Source organism: Copadichromis virginalis, linkage group LG1 (assembly GCF_057382275.1).
Source record: "Copadichromis virginalis isolate Kocher_CV1m ecotype Utaka linkage group LG1, C_Virginalis_male_GT1.1, whole genome shotgun sequence".
In the NCBI taxonomy this organism is placed as follows: domain Eukaryota; kingdom Metazoa; phylum Chordata; class Actinopteri; order Cichliformes; family Cichlidae; genus Copadichromis; species Copadichromis virginalis.
Window position 1 is genome coordinate 27154685 of NC_140618.1, and position 15899 is coordinate 27170583.

General features: G+C 41.6%; 1 protein-coding gene across 4 annotated transcripts in view; it reads right to left on the minus strand.

The window, feature by feature from the left end:
- Window positions 1–14180, minus strand: part of pcdh9 (protocadherin 9) — a 200820-nt gene extending 186640 nt beyond the window's left edge. For all 4 annotated transcript variants that reach the window (XM_085456818.1, XM_085456802.1, XM_085456809.1 and 1 more), the window contains exons 1-2: window positions 13565–14180; window positions 9925–13061 (exon numbers count right to left, since the gene is read on the minus strand). In XM_085456818.1, the coding sequence (XP_085312944.1) occupies window positions 9925–12960 (3036 nt within the window). In that variant the 5' untranslated portion in view covers window positions 12961–13061; window positions 13565–14180. The remainder of the gene's footprint in view (window positions 1–9924; window positions 13062–13564) is intronic.
- Window positions 14181–15899: the final 1719 nt, after the last annotated feature.

Sequence of the window (15899 nt, forward strand, 5' to 3'; positions counted from 1 at the left end):
CTTCAGTCCCTTGTGTTCACAGACCACTTCAAAAACACATCCTCATATTTATAAAAATGCAATCCACAGTGTATGAAGACAGCCTTTTATGACGGAGAAGAGCTTGATGCTGCAATGCAGCAAAGAGAAAGGAAACCCCCGAAAGAGACTTTGGAGCCTTCATTTTTTTTTTTTTCTTTTTGCACATTAGAGTTCTTTTGAATTTCTGATCAGAGTTCAGCGTTTTTCATGTGTGTCGTTACAACATATAGTTGTAGCACGCATAATCTTCCCCAAATTGGGCTGTATAATAGGTAGCCTCTCAAGTGAACAGCAGCGTGGAACGCACACAAGTGCATTCACTCTACTGTTGTGATCAGATTTAATCAGAAAACACTCTCTAGGGGGATTTTTTCCCCCTGCATAATGAGTTTGATTCTAATGTAAACCTTGATAATACTTTACATTTATCATTCAGAACTTGTCCTTCTAACCAGGTGGATTGCTGCTGAAAATGTGAAGACTTCTTCGACTACCGGAAGCGAGTCATATGTTCGAACACCTATGGGTCATGAGACGATCATGTTTATTAGCATCCATGTTAATGCATAGTGACTATGCATAATGAAACAAGTGCTGCTTTGAGGACACGGCTGGTAGAAGACCAGGAACAGAATTAATCTGATTTCTGCCCAAACAAGGTTAAAAAGGCATGTGACATCATCCACATGTGGATAATTGTTCAAGTGAATGTTCAGCTCTGTCATGCGCAGTTTCATGATGAACTGTGTAACAGAACAGTCTGAATGCTGGAGCTTTATAAATTTGCTGCACAGACTGTCTACGCCTGATTGTGGTAGACACACGGTTCTTTCTGCGAAGCATCCACGCACAGCTTAATGCATCTGGTTGCTGAAGTGGTTCAGCTTCAATATGTGAGACAAGACTTTTGTATTGCGCAGTCTGTTATTTTCCTCCACTTTGGCAAAGCTTACATTACATCTTGCGCCTGGGATATTAATTGAAGACGTGGTTTGTGGAGAACATTCAGTCTTTCACTAACCAGTATATGCACATAGAGGTGGTACATGAGATCATGTGAGGCATTAAATTTGGCCTGTAGGAGCAAAAGAAAGTCTCATCAAATTCAGTGGTGGGAGAGCAGTTTTTTTCTAGCTCTATGCAATGTGTTCCCTCAATTGTCCACAAATGATACTAAATTTAGGACATGATTTACAAGACTGAGAAACACTGAAAATATATTTCTCATAAAATGTTTGGAAGTGCAAGATTAGGATTGCCTACCTAACCTGATCACCACCCCAACTTTTTTTTTCATAGACCAGCACTATGATTATCCTTTAGGTCAGAAGTCAGGTTTCAAATTCTACTCAGTAAGTGCAGACAGCTTTTTTGAAAGTGACCATATATATGAGGTCAAACTTTAAAGCCTATATTTATTTATTTATCCTTTCTTCCCCCCCTCCTCATCTTCACTCAAATGCAGACTAAGCTCTGCCTTTGGCTTTCAGACTCAGTGGACAGATTAAGCTGAGTTAGCCCTACTTTCCATGGATGTGTTGTCGTAGCAATTTGAAATCCACCCCCCACCCCCTACCCCATCACCCTTTCTCCAAAAACCAGTTAAGAGGTGACACATCTACACTGCTTTAACTGGAAAACAGCTGAAGATTTAAAAAAAAAATGGAAGCATCAGTACAAAAATGCCAATAGCTGCAAAAAATATATATTTTTTTCATAAATATTTCATAGATATATAGACATATTCACAATATATACATTTTCACGGCGTTAGGGTTTATTAGGATGCAGCTGGCAGTGATGATGATGATGATGATGAAGATGGTATAGGTTAGGAACTCCCAGCTGCTAATGGTTAGTATGTTTCCCGTTCACATGTATATGTGATAATACAAAAATCTGATGTGAAAGAGTGAAGAGGCAACACAATCTGAGTGTTTTAGAACTCAATTTTAAAATACTACCATAAAGAAAATTCACTTGCGCATTTTTTCTCTGTGCAGCCTTACAGTCAGACAATTCATGAAAGGCTTCATGTTCTTTGAAGTCATATTAGACTATTATCCACATTTAGCTTACAGCCATGTCAGATTTGTACAACTATATGCACACCGTATGTTTTAAAATTGGTTTTAAAGTCCTGCTGTAGAAGGATGTGAGCAACTGCAAAGAAACTCACTGTAACGGTTCCTCGGGTCCATATTGGTTGTGGGGCGTCACACTTATAAAACTGAAGCTGTAGAAGGTAGTCAGATGGATGCATGGCTGGAAGTTTTATGAAAATTTTAGGATCAATTTTTCATAAAGGAAAAGCTTTTCTCTCATGTCCTTTATTTATTTATTTTAAAAAAAAATTTGATCTCTTCATGGCCAGTAGAGACAGGAGGAAACATACAAGACTTGGAAAAAACTCTGAGCCCATTTTCTGGTGCTATCCAAACAAGCACTACAGTATGTGTAAAAATCCGTCACCGTCACATGTTTAGAGCAGCTGCTAACTTGATCTCATTAACATTCATGTATTTAGGTCAGCTGGAAGGAAAATTAAAGACAGCATTTGCACGTGTGACTGTTTAAGACTGAGGAACAGTGAAATCCCCCCAAATGACATACCTCTGTAAATTAACCTTGAATTAAATTTCCCTTCCACTCTAAGTGAATTATCGGGTTGGCTGTGTGTCAGTGACTTTGTATGCCTCTTTAAAAACACCAGATCAGTCAAAGCAGAAAATCTGTTTGCTTCTTAAAATACACGAGTTGGCAACGTAATGAGCCGAAGCACATGTATATGAGCAAACGCTGATTAGAATCGGTGCGCACATGGTAGCTTGACTGAAACATATCCCAGTTTATACATAATGTCCCATCACAACATCACAGAGGCAGAACAAACGGACAAATTCCAAACAAGAAAGATATGATCTCTTTGAAACATTTATTATGAAATTGTAAAGGTAGAATACCACTGTTCAAATAAAGGCTTTATAAACAGAGTGGGATTTGCAGTGTACTGGAGATTTGGAAGAGTTTATTTCAGATGTAATTAATGTATAGCCAGCAATGAAAAAAAAGGAAAAGGAGAAGGCAGCGGAAATAAATAATACAAAACTAAAATAAAACAAGTCCATTATTGTTTAACACAGCACATTAGGCAAGATTACCAGGAGTTCAATTTACATGAAACATCTCATATATACAAGATTTACATCGATGAGGGTTACAGAGTCTTTGTGAGCTATGAGGCCCAGTGGCAAAGCAGTCAATGGCAGTCACATTTCAAGTCAAGTGAGGCTCTTAGCTTGAGGGGGGTTTTGGCTGGCAATGCCATTATCACAACTATTAGTCTAGACACTGGCACACGGTAGTGACAGAGCAGCGGCCTGTGTGTTATTTGACGCAACACCCCAATGACAAGGACACATCTCCCTCTGGGTTTGTCATGTCAGAATAGACAGCGCCGCTTTGCCCATCTTTTACCCGCACACCCTTTTTCTCTGATGATAAACGGAGAGAGGATGGTAACAGGGAAAAAAAGAATGAAAGTTGGGCTATGTGTTGAACACAAAGCACCCTCATCTGTCACAAATGATCAGAACACAAAGGTGAACACACCTTTGGTGATTTAACATCGTATGTAACGGCGCTGACCCCAGTAAAACACGGGTGAGAGGTTAGGGCTGGAGACGGGGAAGATAAGGAGTGGGTGGAGGAGCCAAGTGAGGAGTGGAAAGGAGAGATGGGTTGTTGTTGGTGGGGAGGAAGGGGGGATTGGGGGCATTCAAACAATGACGTAGCATCATAACTCCATCTTTTTTTATATAATATATATAGAGATAGATAGATTTATAGACAAGCAAGCAGTCAAGAAACATTTTCTTCCACCCTCTACTCTTATTTTTAAGGAAAATTCAAGAGAATTTCAGATGAGGTGTTGATACCTTAAGTGTTTTAAGCTGCAGTTTGTCTTTTCACGTCATGCAGTGTTGGGAAAAAAAAGAAAAGGAAAAAAAACACGAAGCTAGTATGTCAACTTGATTGATTGCCTTAGAAAAATGGGAAATGCGTTTTGTGGATTAGTGAAAACATGGAGATGAATTAAGTAATGACAGTCCTACAAAAGCCGCTATGACTTTTGTGCATTAATTTCACAAAGCAAAGCCCCTGAAGACTGATCATCAATCAATGCGCTTCGAGAATTTGCAGAAATGGATGATAAATTTAAGATGAATGGGTTGCCAGCCAAAAGTGACGGACAAACAACAAAGCAGCTGTGAAAAAAATCAAATAAAATCACATATGAACACACTTGCAAGAGACCTTTTGATAAGAGACAATATTTGTCATTATCAAAACGGTGTCGTATATTTTGGACAGAATGAAACAGCGCAATGATGAGAAGGTTTCTGTAGATGAGGGAAAAATTCATGAAATGTTCACAAAAAACAAACAAACAAAGGAACAACAACAACAACAAACATGTAATTCCTGGTAATTTGCCATCATCTGTGTTTGGCAATTATGTCCCTGGCAGTTACAAAGAAAAAAGAAAAAACAGGCCCATAAATTAATAAATATATAAATATATTAGAAATCAGTAGCACTTCATTTTTCTGAAACAGGGGAAAATAAAAACATATAAATGAACTCCATAGTTCAGCCAGTGTATCAACAGGGAGCTTTGATTTATTTTGTTGTTTTGTGCAGACAAAACTGGATCCCCCTTGGGGCAATAATCTACTCTGATAGTACTCACACCCACTACCATAGTATAGCTCGCAATCCATTTCATTTCCTCTTACCCACCTAGAATATAAAGGACATGACAAGTTTTTTAAAGACGCAGATACAATGTTCTCTGTGGTGAAGGGCTTTGCAAATCCTCCACTGATAATTTAAAGCTTTGATAGAAACTTCACTCGCACACTTCCTGTCTTACTTTCTCCAGACAGCTACATTTGTTTTGAGGATCTGCTACATTTTACTCAATAAGAAGATGCAGCGCTAAAGATCTATCTTCTTGGATTTACCTGCTGTTTTCTTAATTATTCAGCAGATGTTGGCAACAGACCTAACTTCACAGAGCTTGCTCACAGATTTGGTTAATTAATATCTTTACTTAGTGACCCAATTTAACCTTTTGTACATGTTGGTGTCCTTTTTCCGTTCTTCCTCTTATTACAAAAAATGCTAAGGCTGTTGGAACGCCATTAGTTAAATGTATGAAGGACATGCTCAGTGTAAGAGATCACAAACACGGTATCCTGATTAAGTGACAGGATAGCTTGGGAGAAACGATGTATGATCACAGTCGGCAGCAATCACTGGCCTCTCTCCATCTTCCTCTTTCATACTGCCAAACTCTGTGTCAGCACAACCCATAAGATATTGCAACAGACTTTTCCCCTCAGGTGCAACATTGTCATAGTTCATTAATCTTCTCAAACTTCTCCTGCTGCCATCAGCCCCCGTACATACTACTAATCCCCTTATTAATGTGGCAAATGAACCTGCACAAGAAGGACGACTCCCTCAAGGCTCCATAATTACAATGGTCTGTACAAACTCCTGTTTGCATAGAATGTCCATTCATTACATTCATTACATTACTGACAACTCCAGGAATCTTCTCGCTGAGGATTCCCCCCTTTTTTTTCCACAAGTCTTCTAATATCCTGCGCTTTAAACTGAATACTCCAGTTACTGTGATATTTAAAACCCTGCTTGTTGTTTATGAGATAATGTACCATATGCCTATTTTCACTGTAGTGCTCAACACAGAGAAGGAAATGATCCATGAGTCAGATGTAGACAGAAATACTGAATCAAATTTTAAATACCTCCAGTATTATTTGGAATAATTAACCCATATTCACATGTTGCCATTTGCTCTATATGTGCGGAAACTAAACTGAGACTGCTCAGATAGAAAGCTGTTACATGTCCCCCAGCCTGAGGCAGATTTGGGGTGAAGAAAAGCACATCACAGCAATAGGAGATGGGTTAATTGTCAATGCACGCTTCCTTTCCGTGTTTGCATGTGCATGAAAAAAACCCAACAACAACCTAGAAGCCTACAGCCTACATGTTACAGATTAGGTGTTCAGACCACAAGGTTGCACAACTGAAAAATGTCATACAGGGCCCATAACTGTGGATTCTCACATACGTAATGTTGCTTCCGCAAAGTGACGGAAGAGAGAACACATCTTGTGTGAACTTGTCAATATGTGGTAGCAAACGTAATAATTAACATCCCTTTATTCGCGTTTACTACAAGATTTGTTCAAGTTTAATTCTGAAGACTAGATATATGGAAAATGTAGATTGCAATCAGTCAGCAATGATGTTGCATTCGCTGTCTCTGAGACTACTTTCAAACCCTGCTCCCCTCAGCAAAACCATGTTAACGTATTCTTAACACGAGCCTTGGGATCTGATGCACAGTACATAGTTAATGCATAGCCACTGGGCTCATGTTGTGGTAGTGAGCCACATCTATGTCTATGACTACTGACAGGATGAGAATAAGAATGATGATGATTATTATCCTCCGTTTCTTAGATGCTTGTGTTGCCTAGTGAAACTAGGACAGTGTTTTCATGCTTTTTTCCCTCTGTGTTGTTTACACTAATGTAGGTCCCTAGAGGGTAAAAAAATAAGTGAGAAAAATGAAAGGAAAGGCAAAGATTCCCCTATTGCTATAAGCTATAAGGATCTGTATAAAACTGATTGCACTAGGCATTAGTGCGTAATAACGCTACTGCAGATAAGCTATTTCTTTTACTTATACGCTCTATATCACCTAAAAAGAAGACAGCACTGACGTCTTCGTGCTTTGCTGTTGTTCGCAGTGTCTTATTCTCTGTCTAATCGTTTGTCAATTTCCTTTCAGTTTCCTTATTTTTTTGACTGGTGCTGATGTTGCATAGAAGTGACTCTTGAAAACTGGAAGAAAATGGCTTTTCAATTCCTTGAGAGAAGGTCAATCTTAAAAGCGATCCACCCACAGCTTCGCTTGTGTCTTCCTCTTGAACTTCCTATTTTACTGTTTCGTGTTAACTTCAGGCACCAGTTGTTTATTGGTGTTGGTTTGTTAGTCATAGGGCAGCAAACTAAGTGCTAAATTTGATCTTCCTACCGTATACCTTTTTGGATCCTTTAACTATGGCAGCAGTTTAACACCTTTAGCTTTAATTTCAATATATTACATCAAATCACATTTTCCAACCAAAAACTAACCAGTAATAACTTTAAATGAAATTGGCTCATTTTTGTTATCTGTATATATAAGAAATCTTTTAATAATGTAGCTCTTATCTTCTTCTAAAGCGCTTCTACTCTGCAGAGAATGATATGATAATCCGGTGATATTACCTTTTGGATATACTGTCTGTTTAAAGATTCAGTCAAAGGTAATTGGTATTTTCTTGATCTTCTTTTTTTTTTAAACTACAGCACAAATCCAAAAGGCATAGAATTTAGTGGATGGGCATCTCCGCATGATTGATCATGAAATGGAGATGACATGTGCATGTCAATACAAATGGCTGCATTGTACAAAACAATCAAAACAATGGATGGAACAGTGGCATTGATAACATACCCTGGTTTATCCAGAAAGACATGTCAGTGCAGTCGGGGCAGTCTAATCATTTAACCACAATCAATAACTGCCAATCTGAGCTGGAGTCTTTGTCTGTGAGATGTTTTTTGGAGTAATTATGACTAAGAACCACCCGCATGCTGTAAGGGCCTTCTTTACAAATTTGAAAGATTGATATCAGCCAATAATGGAAAGACGGATAATCACTATTTAATGGAGATAAAGTGCTTTGTTGTATGGAGTCGCAATGTAACCATGCATACTGGTAAGAAAAGGAACTCATACTTCTTTTCTGTGCATATCTGTATGATAATGTTGTTTTAATATGTAAGCAAATGCATCTTTAGAGTTTTTAAAGATATGATTCTCTTATTCCCTTTCATAAAAATAAAAGACAATGGACTTATTTCAACTAATTTATATCAGTAAGTAATAGCAGAACAGTAGTAGAATTAGACTGGGGCACAACTTACACAAGTTCAGAGAAAAACACGAAACTGTACAGAACATTTTAGACATAAGTCTGTGCCCAAAAGCGTCTGTAACAGTGCATCATTTATAATATCGGTGGCACAATATAGAATACACTGGCTCTGTTTGTGTGCTTCTTTGAATCATTTGTCAGAATTATTGATCCCAATAAATCTTGTGTGGAATTGTAGGATGACTGAGCAAATCAATGAAGTTGTGCTTACAGTATAGTGTCATATCTCATGTGTCCTCCTCTAGGGTTGAATAGTGGCCCCCACCTCACCCCACCCGCTGCCACCGCCAGCATCACCCATTTCATCGCCTCGTCTCATCTCTCTCTCACACATCACCAACCCCCCCCCCCCCCCCCCCCCACACACACACACACACACACACACAAACACACACTAACGGCGCCTGGCAAATGATGGCACACTGAATGCCTCTTTTGACTGCTACCTCTCACACAGAAACACATTAAATGCAACCCCAGATGCAGTGACCCGGAGGTATGCATCGACAGGAGTCGCACAGTGTCACCCCTGTAATTCCACTCGCTCGTCCGGATAGATCTTATCACTCACATCTCTAACTGCCATTATCAATCTTTCCTGTGCAGCCTCTGCATCATTAGGCGAGAGTATTTCACTAAGAACACTAACATAGGTTTCACTCCTTTCTTCTCCTCCCTTGCATTTATAAGTCCACTGCAGGTTGGCGTAGTGCCAAGCTCTGCCATGCAGCGCAACACTGCCACCTAAAGGTTCAGTACCACCGTCAAGCCTGACCCGTCGACAACAGCCTCTGTCTCTGCCTTCCCTTCTCCTTCTGCGCTCTTTCTTCACTCTTTTCTGCAGTTCCCAATATTTGTCCACGTGTGTTCCATTAGATTAAAACTGTGTGTTGTGTAGTGGTGCTTTATTAGCAGAAAAATTAATAGGGCTTTGATAAAAAGCAGCATGGATTACGTTGAAATTTGAGGCTCATTATTGGCTAATCCTTTTTGAATTGGATGTGTATCAAGTTCCAGACAAGCTTCACTCAGTTCGCTAGTGTGCTTTGAGAGGAGGCATTTAATTCAAGCTCAGATGATGTGGCAAAGCCTACAGTGACATTCACAATACCATTGCAGCAGTCTAATTATTGAATGTTGTTATTGCTGCAGGTGTTGAAAAGGTTACAAAGTCTTTCATGATATTACAATGCACACCAAAAAAATAATAATAATAAAGAAACAAACAAACAAAAAAACATGAATACACTCAAGAGTTTTATGAAGAGAGAGAGAGAGAGAGAGAGAGAAAGAGAGAGGTGAAAAGTCAACTACTTTTTGGAGGATGTGTGCAGCATTTGTCTATGATGAAAAGCAGCAATCTGAGTAGATAGGCAAGAAAAAAATGTTTCTTTTACAAAGATCGTTGGGTTACAGTTAATGTTATGTTGGTACATGTTTGCCAGTGATCTAACCTGGGTACTGAAGAGACAAAATAAGGCAAAGCAGTCACTCGTCCACTTGCATTTTGGTAAATATGAATTAAATATATATTAAATACAAAACATGGGTTTGCAAGTGTTACCCCCAAATTATGCATTGTGTGATTGCTGAGTCCATAATCAACTCCATTAATCAGCTGTTGTTCAAGTTACTTTTTCTCTCTTTTCTTTTTATGTTTAGGTTGGAAAATCTGCTGAAGCAGTGTGTCTCCTGAACAGTTTTCTGTTGCTTCACAGTACCTTAGAGTCAGTCCCTAATCTAGACTGGCACTTTAGCACTGTGGAACAGGGCAGTTATACGCAGTACTTATAGACCAGTAAAAGTGCTCTTTTACCTGCTGTCTGGTGTGCATGGGCCCCTTCGTCTTGAACCCTCCTTGGGAGCTGCACTCTGAGGCACTGAAGTGGTCGGAGCTCGTGGAAGATCTCTTGGAAAGGGTGTCACAGCCCCCCACAAATGTGTTATCCAATGGGAGCTCTTGTATCACGTGATGCTTCTTCACTGAGACCGGTGTGTCAGCCTTGAGATGAAAGGCCGACTGCGGTGAGGCGGACTTGTAGTGCCGGGCCAGGTCTGGGCTGCTAGGTTTGAAGGTTGTGGTCGGCGTGGCATTCCAATCGAAGCGTCCAATCCCTTGCTCTTCCAGCTCGGTGGGCAGACTGATGGTTCCGTTGATTGGCTCATGGGCAGGATCGTCAGGTTTGTTCCCCTCTATGGTGACAAAGTTGAGCAAGGAGTTTTTGGGGGACTTCCTTTTCTTGCGCTTTTTCTTCTTGTTCTGTTTGTTTTCTGTGTTGGGTGACATCCACTCTGCCCCCTGCTTTTTTCTCTGTGCGGCTTTGAATCTAGAAGCATGGCGGCAGCGCAGCAACACAGTCACAAAGATGACAATAATCACCACCAAGGCGCCGGTAACAAAGGCTATCATTATGGTTAAATAGTCACCACTCTGATAGGTTTCACTGCTTTCACCAATGTTTCGGTCAATTGGGGTCTCCATGGTGCGTCGAATGAGATCATTGATGAGTGTTGAGTTGCCCACAGTGTCATTAACATACAAAAACACCAGCACAAGAGTATGGAGAGATTTGGGATAACCCAGGTCACTGATATTGACCACTAATCTGTGCAAGCCTATGTCGGTTGGTGCTGGCTTTTCCTCCAAAGTAATATTCCCTGTGACTGGGTCAATTCGAAACAGACCTTTGTTATTCCCACTCACAATTGTGTATTTGAGTTCCGCATTCATCCCTGTATCACCGTCTACAGCAAACACCTCTGCTACCACAGATCCTGGGATAGAGGAGAGAGGCACGAGCTTGAAAGACGTGTTGGAGGGTGGGTAGATAACGATGGGTGTGTTGTCGTTCACATCAATGACATTGATGGTCACCTTGGCAGCTGAGGAGCAAGGAGGCCTGCCACTGTCCACAGCCCTTACATCAAAAGTGTAGGAACTCTGCTGCTCTCTGTCGAAGGATACATTAGACTTTATCACCCCAGAGTAAGGATCTAGTATAAAGTTCTCATTGTCATTCAGAATAGAAAGAGAAACAGCAGCATTTTCTCCGGCGTCTGAATCTGTCACAGTTATCACCCCCACAGTACTGTACTTAGGAAGATTCTCTGACACAAAGAACTGGAAGTGGTTATGTGTGAACTTGGGGTTGTTATCATTTTCATCCAGCACGGTTACAATAACGGCTGCCTGCGTTTGTAGAGGGGGCGTCCCGTTATCTCTTGCTGTTACAGTGAAGAGGAACCTATCCTGATCCTCCCGGTCAAAAACCCTGGATGCAGTCAGAACACCTGTTTTACGGTCAAGATCAAAAAATGATGCATTTGGTCCCAGCTGGTAAACAATTTCTGCATTTTTCCCACTGTCCTCATCTGTGGCGCTAAGAGTCGTGAGGAACAAGTCACGTTTGTTGTTTTCCATAACAGCCAGCTCAATAACTGGCTGAGTAAAAATAGGCGGGTTGTCATTCTCATCCTCCAGCCTCACTCTCACCAAGGCAGTCTGATTCAAGCTCGGCTTTCCAGAGTCAGACGCTACAATTTTAAAGTTATATTCCTTTGTCCCTTCGTAGTCAAGCAGTGCGGACGTCTCTAACAGATACTGGTTGTCATACACAGCTTTTAGATGGAAGGGCACATCCTTCTCTATGAAACAAATGACCTTGCCGTTAATGTCAGTGTCTTTGTCTGACACTGTGATGAGTGCTATCTTTGTATTGATGGGATCCTTCTCTGAGAGGAAAACAGTGCCATTAATGGGACTGATTATGTATCTCAGGTCTATATTAGGTGGATTGTCATTAACATCAGTCACATTTATGGTAACAGTAGCTCTGGCTGGACTTGAGCTGCCATCACTAGCTAAAACAGAGAGCTTATGGATAGCAGTTTCTTCCCTGTCCAAAGGTCTCTGCACTGTAATTAGGCCAGATGTTGCATTCAGTGCAAACAGTCTTTTTGTAGCAGGAGACACCTGAGTCCCAAATACATAATGTATCTCTGCATTTGCCCCTATGTCTGCATCTGTAGCTTGGAGCTGCACTACAGATGTGCCAATAATGGAGTTCTCCGGTATATGAACCTCTATCTGACTCTCTTTAAACACCGGTTTGTTGTCATTGACATCTGTCACAGTAACCTGGAGAATGGCAGTGCTGGATTTCTGTGGACTGCCACCATCCTCTACTTTAATCTTCATCACATACGTGTCCTTCTGCTCTCTGTCCAGATTCTGCTGCACAATAAGCTGGGGCCACTTTTCCCCCTCAGGCGTTTCTACTATGTCTAAGCCGAAGGCACTTTGCCCATTGATCAGCTCGTATTTGTGGACACTGTTGGGGCCAGTGTCTGGGTCAGTGGCAGAAGGAATAGCAAAGCGGCTGTTAATGAGCGTGTTCTCTGGGATAGAGATGTTGATCACAGGGGACGGGAACATGGGGGCATTATCGTTTGTGTCTTTAACGATTATTTTGATCTTAATCAGCCTGAAATAATCATTAGGCAGGATGACCACTTCAATTTCAAAGGAGCACTCGCTGTCCTCAAATGAGGGACCGGGGCATAACTTCTCTCTGTCAATTCGGTTTGATGTTGTGAATATTTCTCCAGTGCTGCTCAGAACACGGACCAGTGGGTTATCTCCTGCTTTGGAGACGAGCCGGTACACAAGATTAGCACTCGTTCCGGTGGCAGCATTTGTATGGGAAATGTTTAGGTCCTTTGGTATGTTCCCAATGAGGACATTTTCTTGCAACTCCTCCCTGATGGGGTAGATTAGCTCTTGGGCTATTGAAGGATCTAGCCATATGCAGGCAAGCAGTGCACCCAACAGGTAATAGTCTTTTAGATCCATAACAGTGTTAATATGCTTCCAGCCTTCAAAACTCAAAGGTTTCTTTCTATGCAGTGTTGTTACAGACAGTGACTCCTGGCAGGAATCTTCCACGAATAAACCTATGAATACAGGACAGAGATTCCCTTCAGTGAAGTAACTTTATTATGCACAGTAAATAAATTTAATTAACAATCATCCAATCCCTCTCCTCACAGTCAGCTGATTCATGCACTATATTTTTTTCCCCTCTTCTTTAGGATTTACCCTTAAATCTGAACATAGCCACAAATCATGACTTCATTCAAACAGTAAAATGAAAATCCCAAAATAAACTGCATTAACCTTTTAAGCAGCCATTAATGTCTGTTACTCTCTTTCTACATCCTCTACGTTTTACGGTCACTATGAATTTTCAGTGCCTCGAACACCCCCACGGCAACAAAACTTCACAACACATTACACAGTCTTATTAATTTTTCCACTTAAACTGTCAAAATTAAAGAGCTTAGGCTGTGAGTGGGCTGCTTAACGAGTGAATAAGCATAAATGAAGCCAACAAAGTAAGCTCAGTGAGATTTTGAATTCTTAGTGGGCAAAAGAGACCCATGCTTGTATTACATACCCAAATCGGTTGCAGCACAGAAGAAAAACTGGAGTGTGTCAGCTCATAGTCTTCTCATCCACAGTAGTACAGTAGTTCATTCAGGTAAAGATATCCTCCTCTGTCGATCTGCTTTTGGCTCCAGGTAAATAATAATAACAACAATCACCCAGCAGCACTGGGTTAATCAGACACGAGTACAGGTTTTAAATAAAAGCAGCCGGTCGCAGAAACTGGGGTAAATTAGAAGCTGCATATGTCGCAGTTCCTTTCCCCCCCATTTAACTTCAGGAATTGACTGGATCTAATTGTGCGACCTGCGGTGATTGCGGTGATCAGCGTCGCTCTCCAGCAGACACAGCAAGGTGGTCAGTGGTTTGCGGTGTCTTCAATTAAACGGGTCCCAAAATCAATGCTCATCTCCTGTGCATGTCCAGAGAGAACCGGCGTCTTTCCCCCTTTCTTTCTTTCCTTTTCTCCCCGGCTACCTGTGAAGGTTAAGGCGCAGACGAGGTGAACCCAAAAAGAGACACGCGTGTCCCATTATGTTTCAAGTTCACGGAGCTCCATCAATAATCAGACTCAAGGTTAAAAAGAAAGAAAAAAAGATCACGAGGACATTTATGAAAAAGACAAAAAAAAAGCCAAAAAAAAAGCCAACAACAAAAAAGGTGTAAAAGCTCAGAGTCGATCCCACTTAGAAACACCAGCCTTACGGCTGCTCAGTGTGACACGGATGCGCAGCGTGTGTGTGGCGTTTATCCTTGCACTCTCACTCCCAGAGCAGAATATCTTGCACTAACTCTGTGTAAACCCATAGGAGGGGTTGGCGATGCACACCACACCGACTAACCACCCCGCACCCCCACCCGGCCGAACCTCGTCATTGGACACCGCCCCTCGCTTTCAATGGCGTTGGCAACCCGAGCGAGGACGGGATTGGCCCGATGTCACGTCACTTAAAGCGAACCGGAGGGCTGTCCGCGGTGAGATTCTCCGCGAAGATGCTGCAGGCTGAAGAGACGCTTAACCAAAAACCCCGTGGCTGGGCTGGAGGAGGAGGATGACGACGATGATGATGATGAAGCTGCTGCTGATGATAGTGTAAAAAAAGACACTGGGAGAAAAGAATAAAGAGATAGTGGATGTCCTCTAGCTTTTATAGTGTGTGTGTGATTATATAAAAGCAGATAACACTCATTGGCTCTAAAGGGACGCATCAAAAGCATACGCCAACCTGTTAGGCTGCTGTCAGGTAGGCTACAATAGCCTAATTGGGGTGGACATAAAAGCCACTAGACTGAAGCACATTAGAAAGATGCGCTATGGCGGTTTCCCGTGCATATTGACTTGCCAAGAATAAACACTGGCATATACAATACAAGCCTTGTGTGAGAGTCAGTTATAATTGCACTCTAAACAGAGAATCCGTTGTCTAAGCATGTTTGCGCCGGGTGCATATTCACGCTCCGTCCACCGCACTTAGCACCCTGCAGCCAGTCGTCAGCATTTGTTTATGAGAAATAACCTTGACAGTTATCCTAGTCATCAAGGCTACAAAGCCGCGTGTGGCCGGAGTTCTTGGTTTAACGGGTGAATTGCACTTCTTATTTTAAGTTTACTGCCTCTTGCTGTGGTGCTCCGAGGAGTCTGTGGCGTGACTTTGGAATAAACGCAGATGACCTTACGTGACAAGTTTCAAAGCAACAAGAGGCTGAACTGTTCCGAGTCGCCCCGAATGTTATAAGGTAAGTAGAAAATAGCAATTTCATAAAATGCAAATCAGACTGAGCCATACAGATCCAGACATCATTTATTACCAGCTTCCATCCAATCATTACTTAATTTCAATGCAGGAGATAACCCTCAATTTAAGCCTGGGCTCAGTGCTGTTGCTGTTGCTGAGAAATGGCAAGCTGTTGAGCTCAGTGCCTGTCGTGGTGAACACTGCCATCTTGAGGTGGACTTTCACAAACGCCTCAGCTATGATTTGAGCTTCAAGTCTTAAAACATGATCAGCCACGCAACCCTGGGTCAACTTAGCGTGACAACTAAGACAACATAGTGCATCATCGGCAGCTCAGAGGAAGAAGAAACAATGCGTGAATGGGAAATCAAGCAAAATGAGAATATGCCCCAGTTTGGGCAAGTGGTGATGAAAGTGATGCAAAGGACATTAGACCGGCACAGTTGAGGTGAGAACTAGGCTGCCAATGTCTCTTGAGAGGCTGGCTTATTGCCTGGTCAGCAGTCCATTAGCACAACCAACCTGGTGGCCTGACCTTTCTGCCTCTGGATGCAGCCGTCACTGTCCTTAGCTGGAAGGGAGCAGCTAAAGGAGTGATCTGTCACTTCA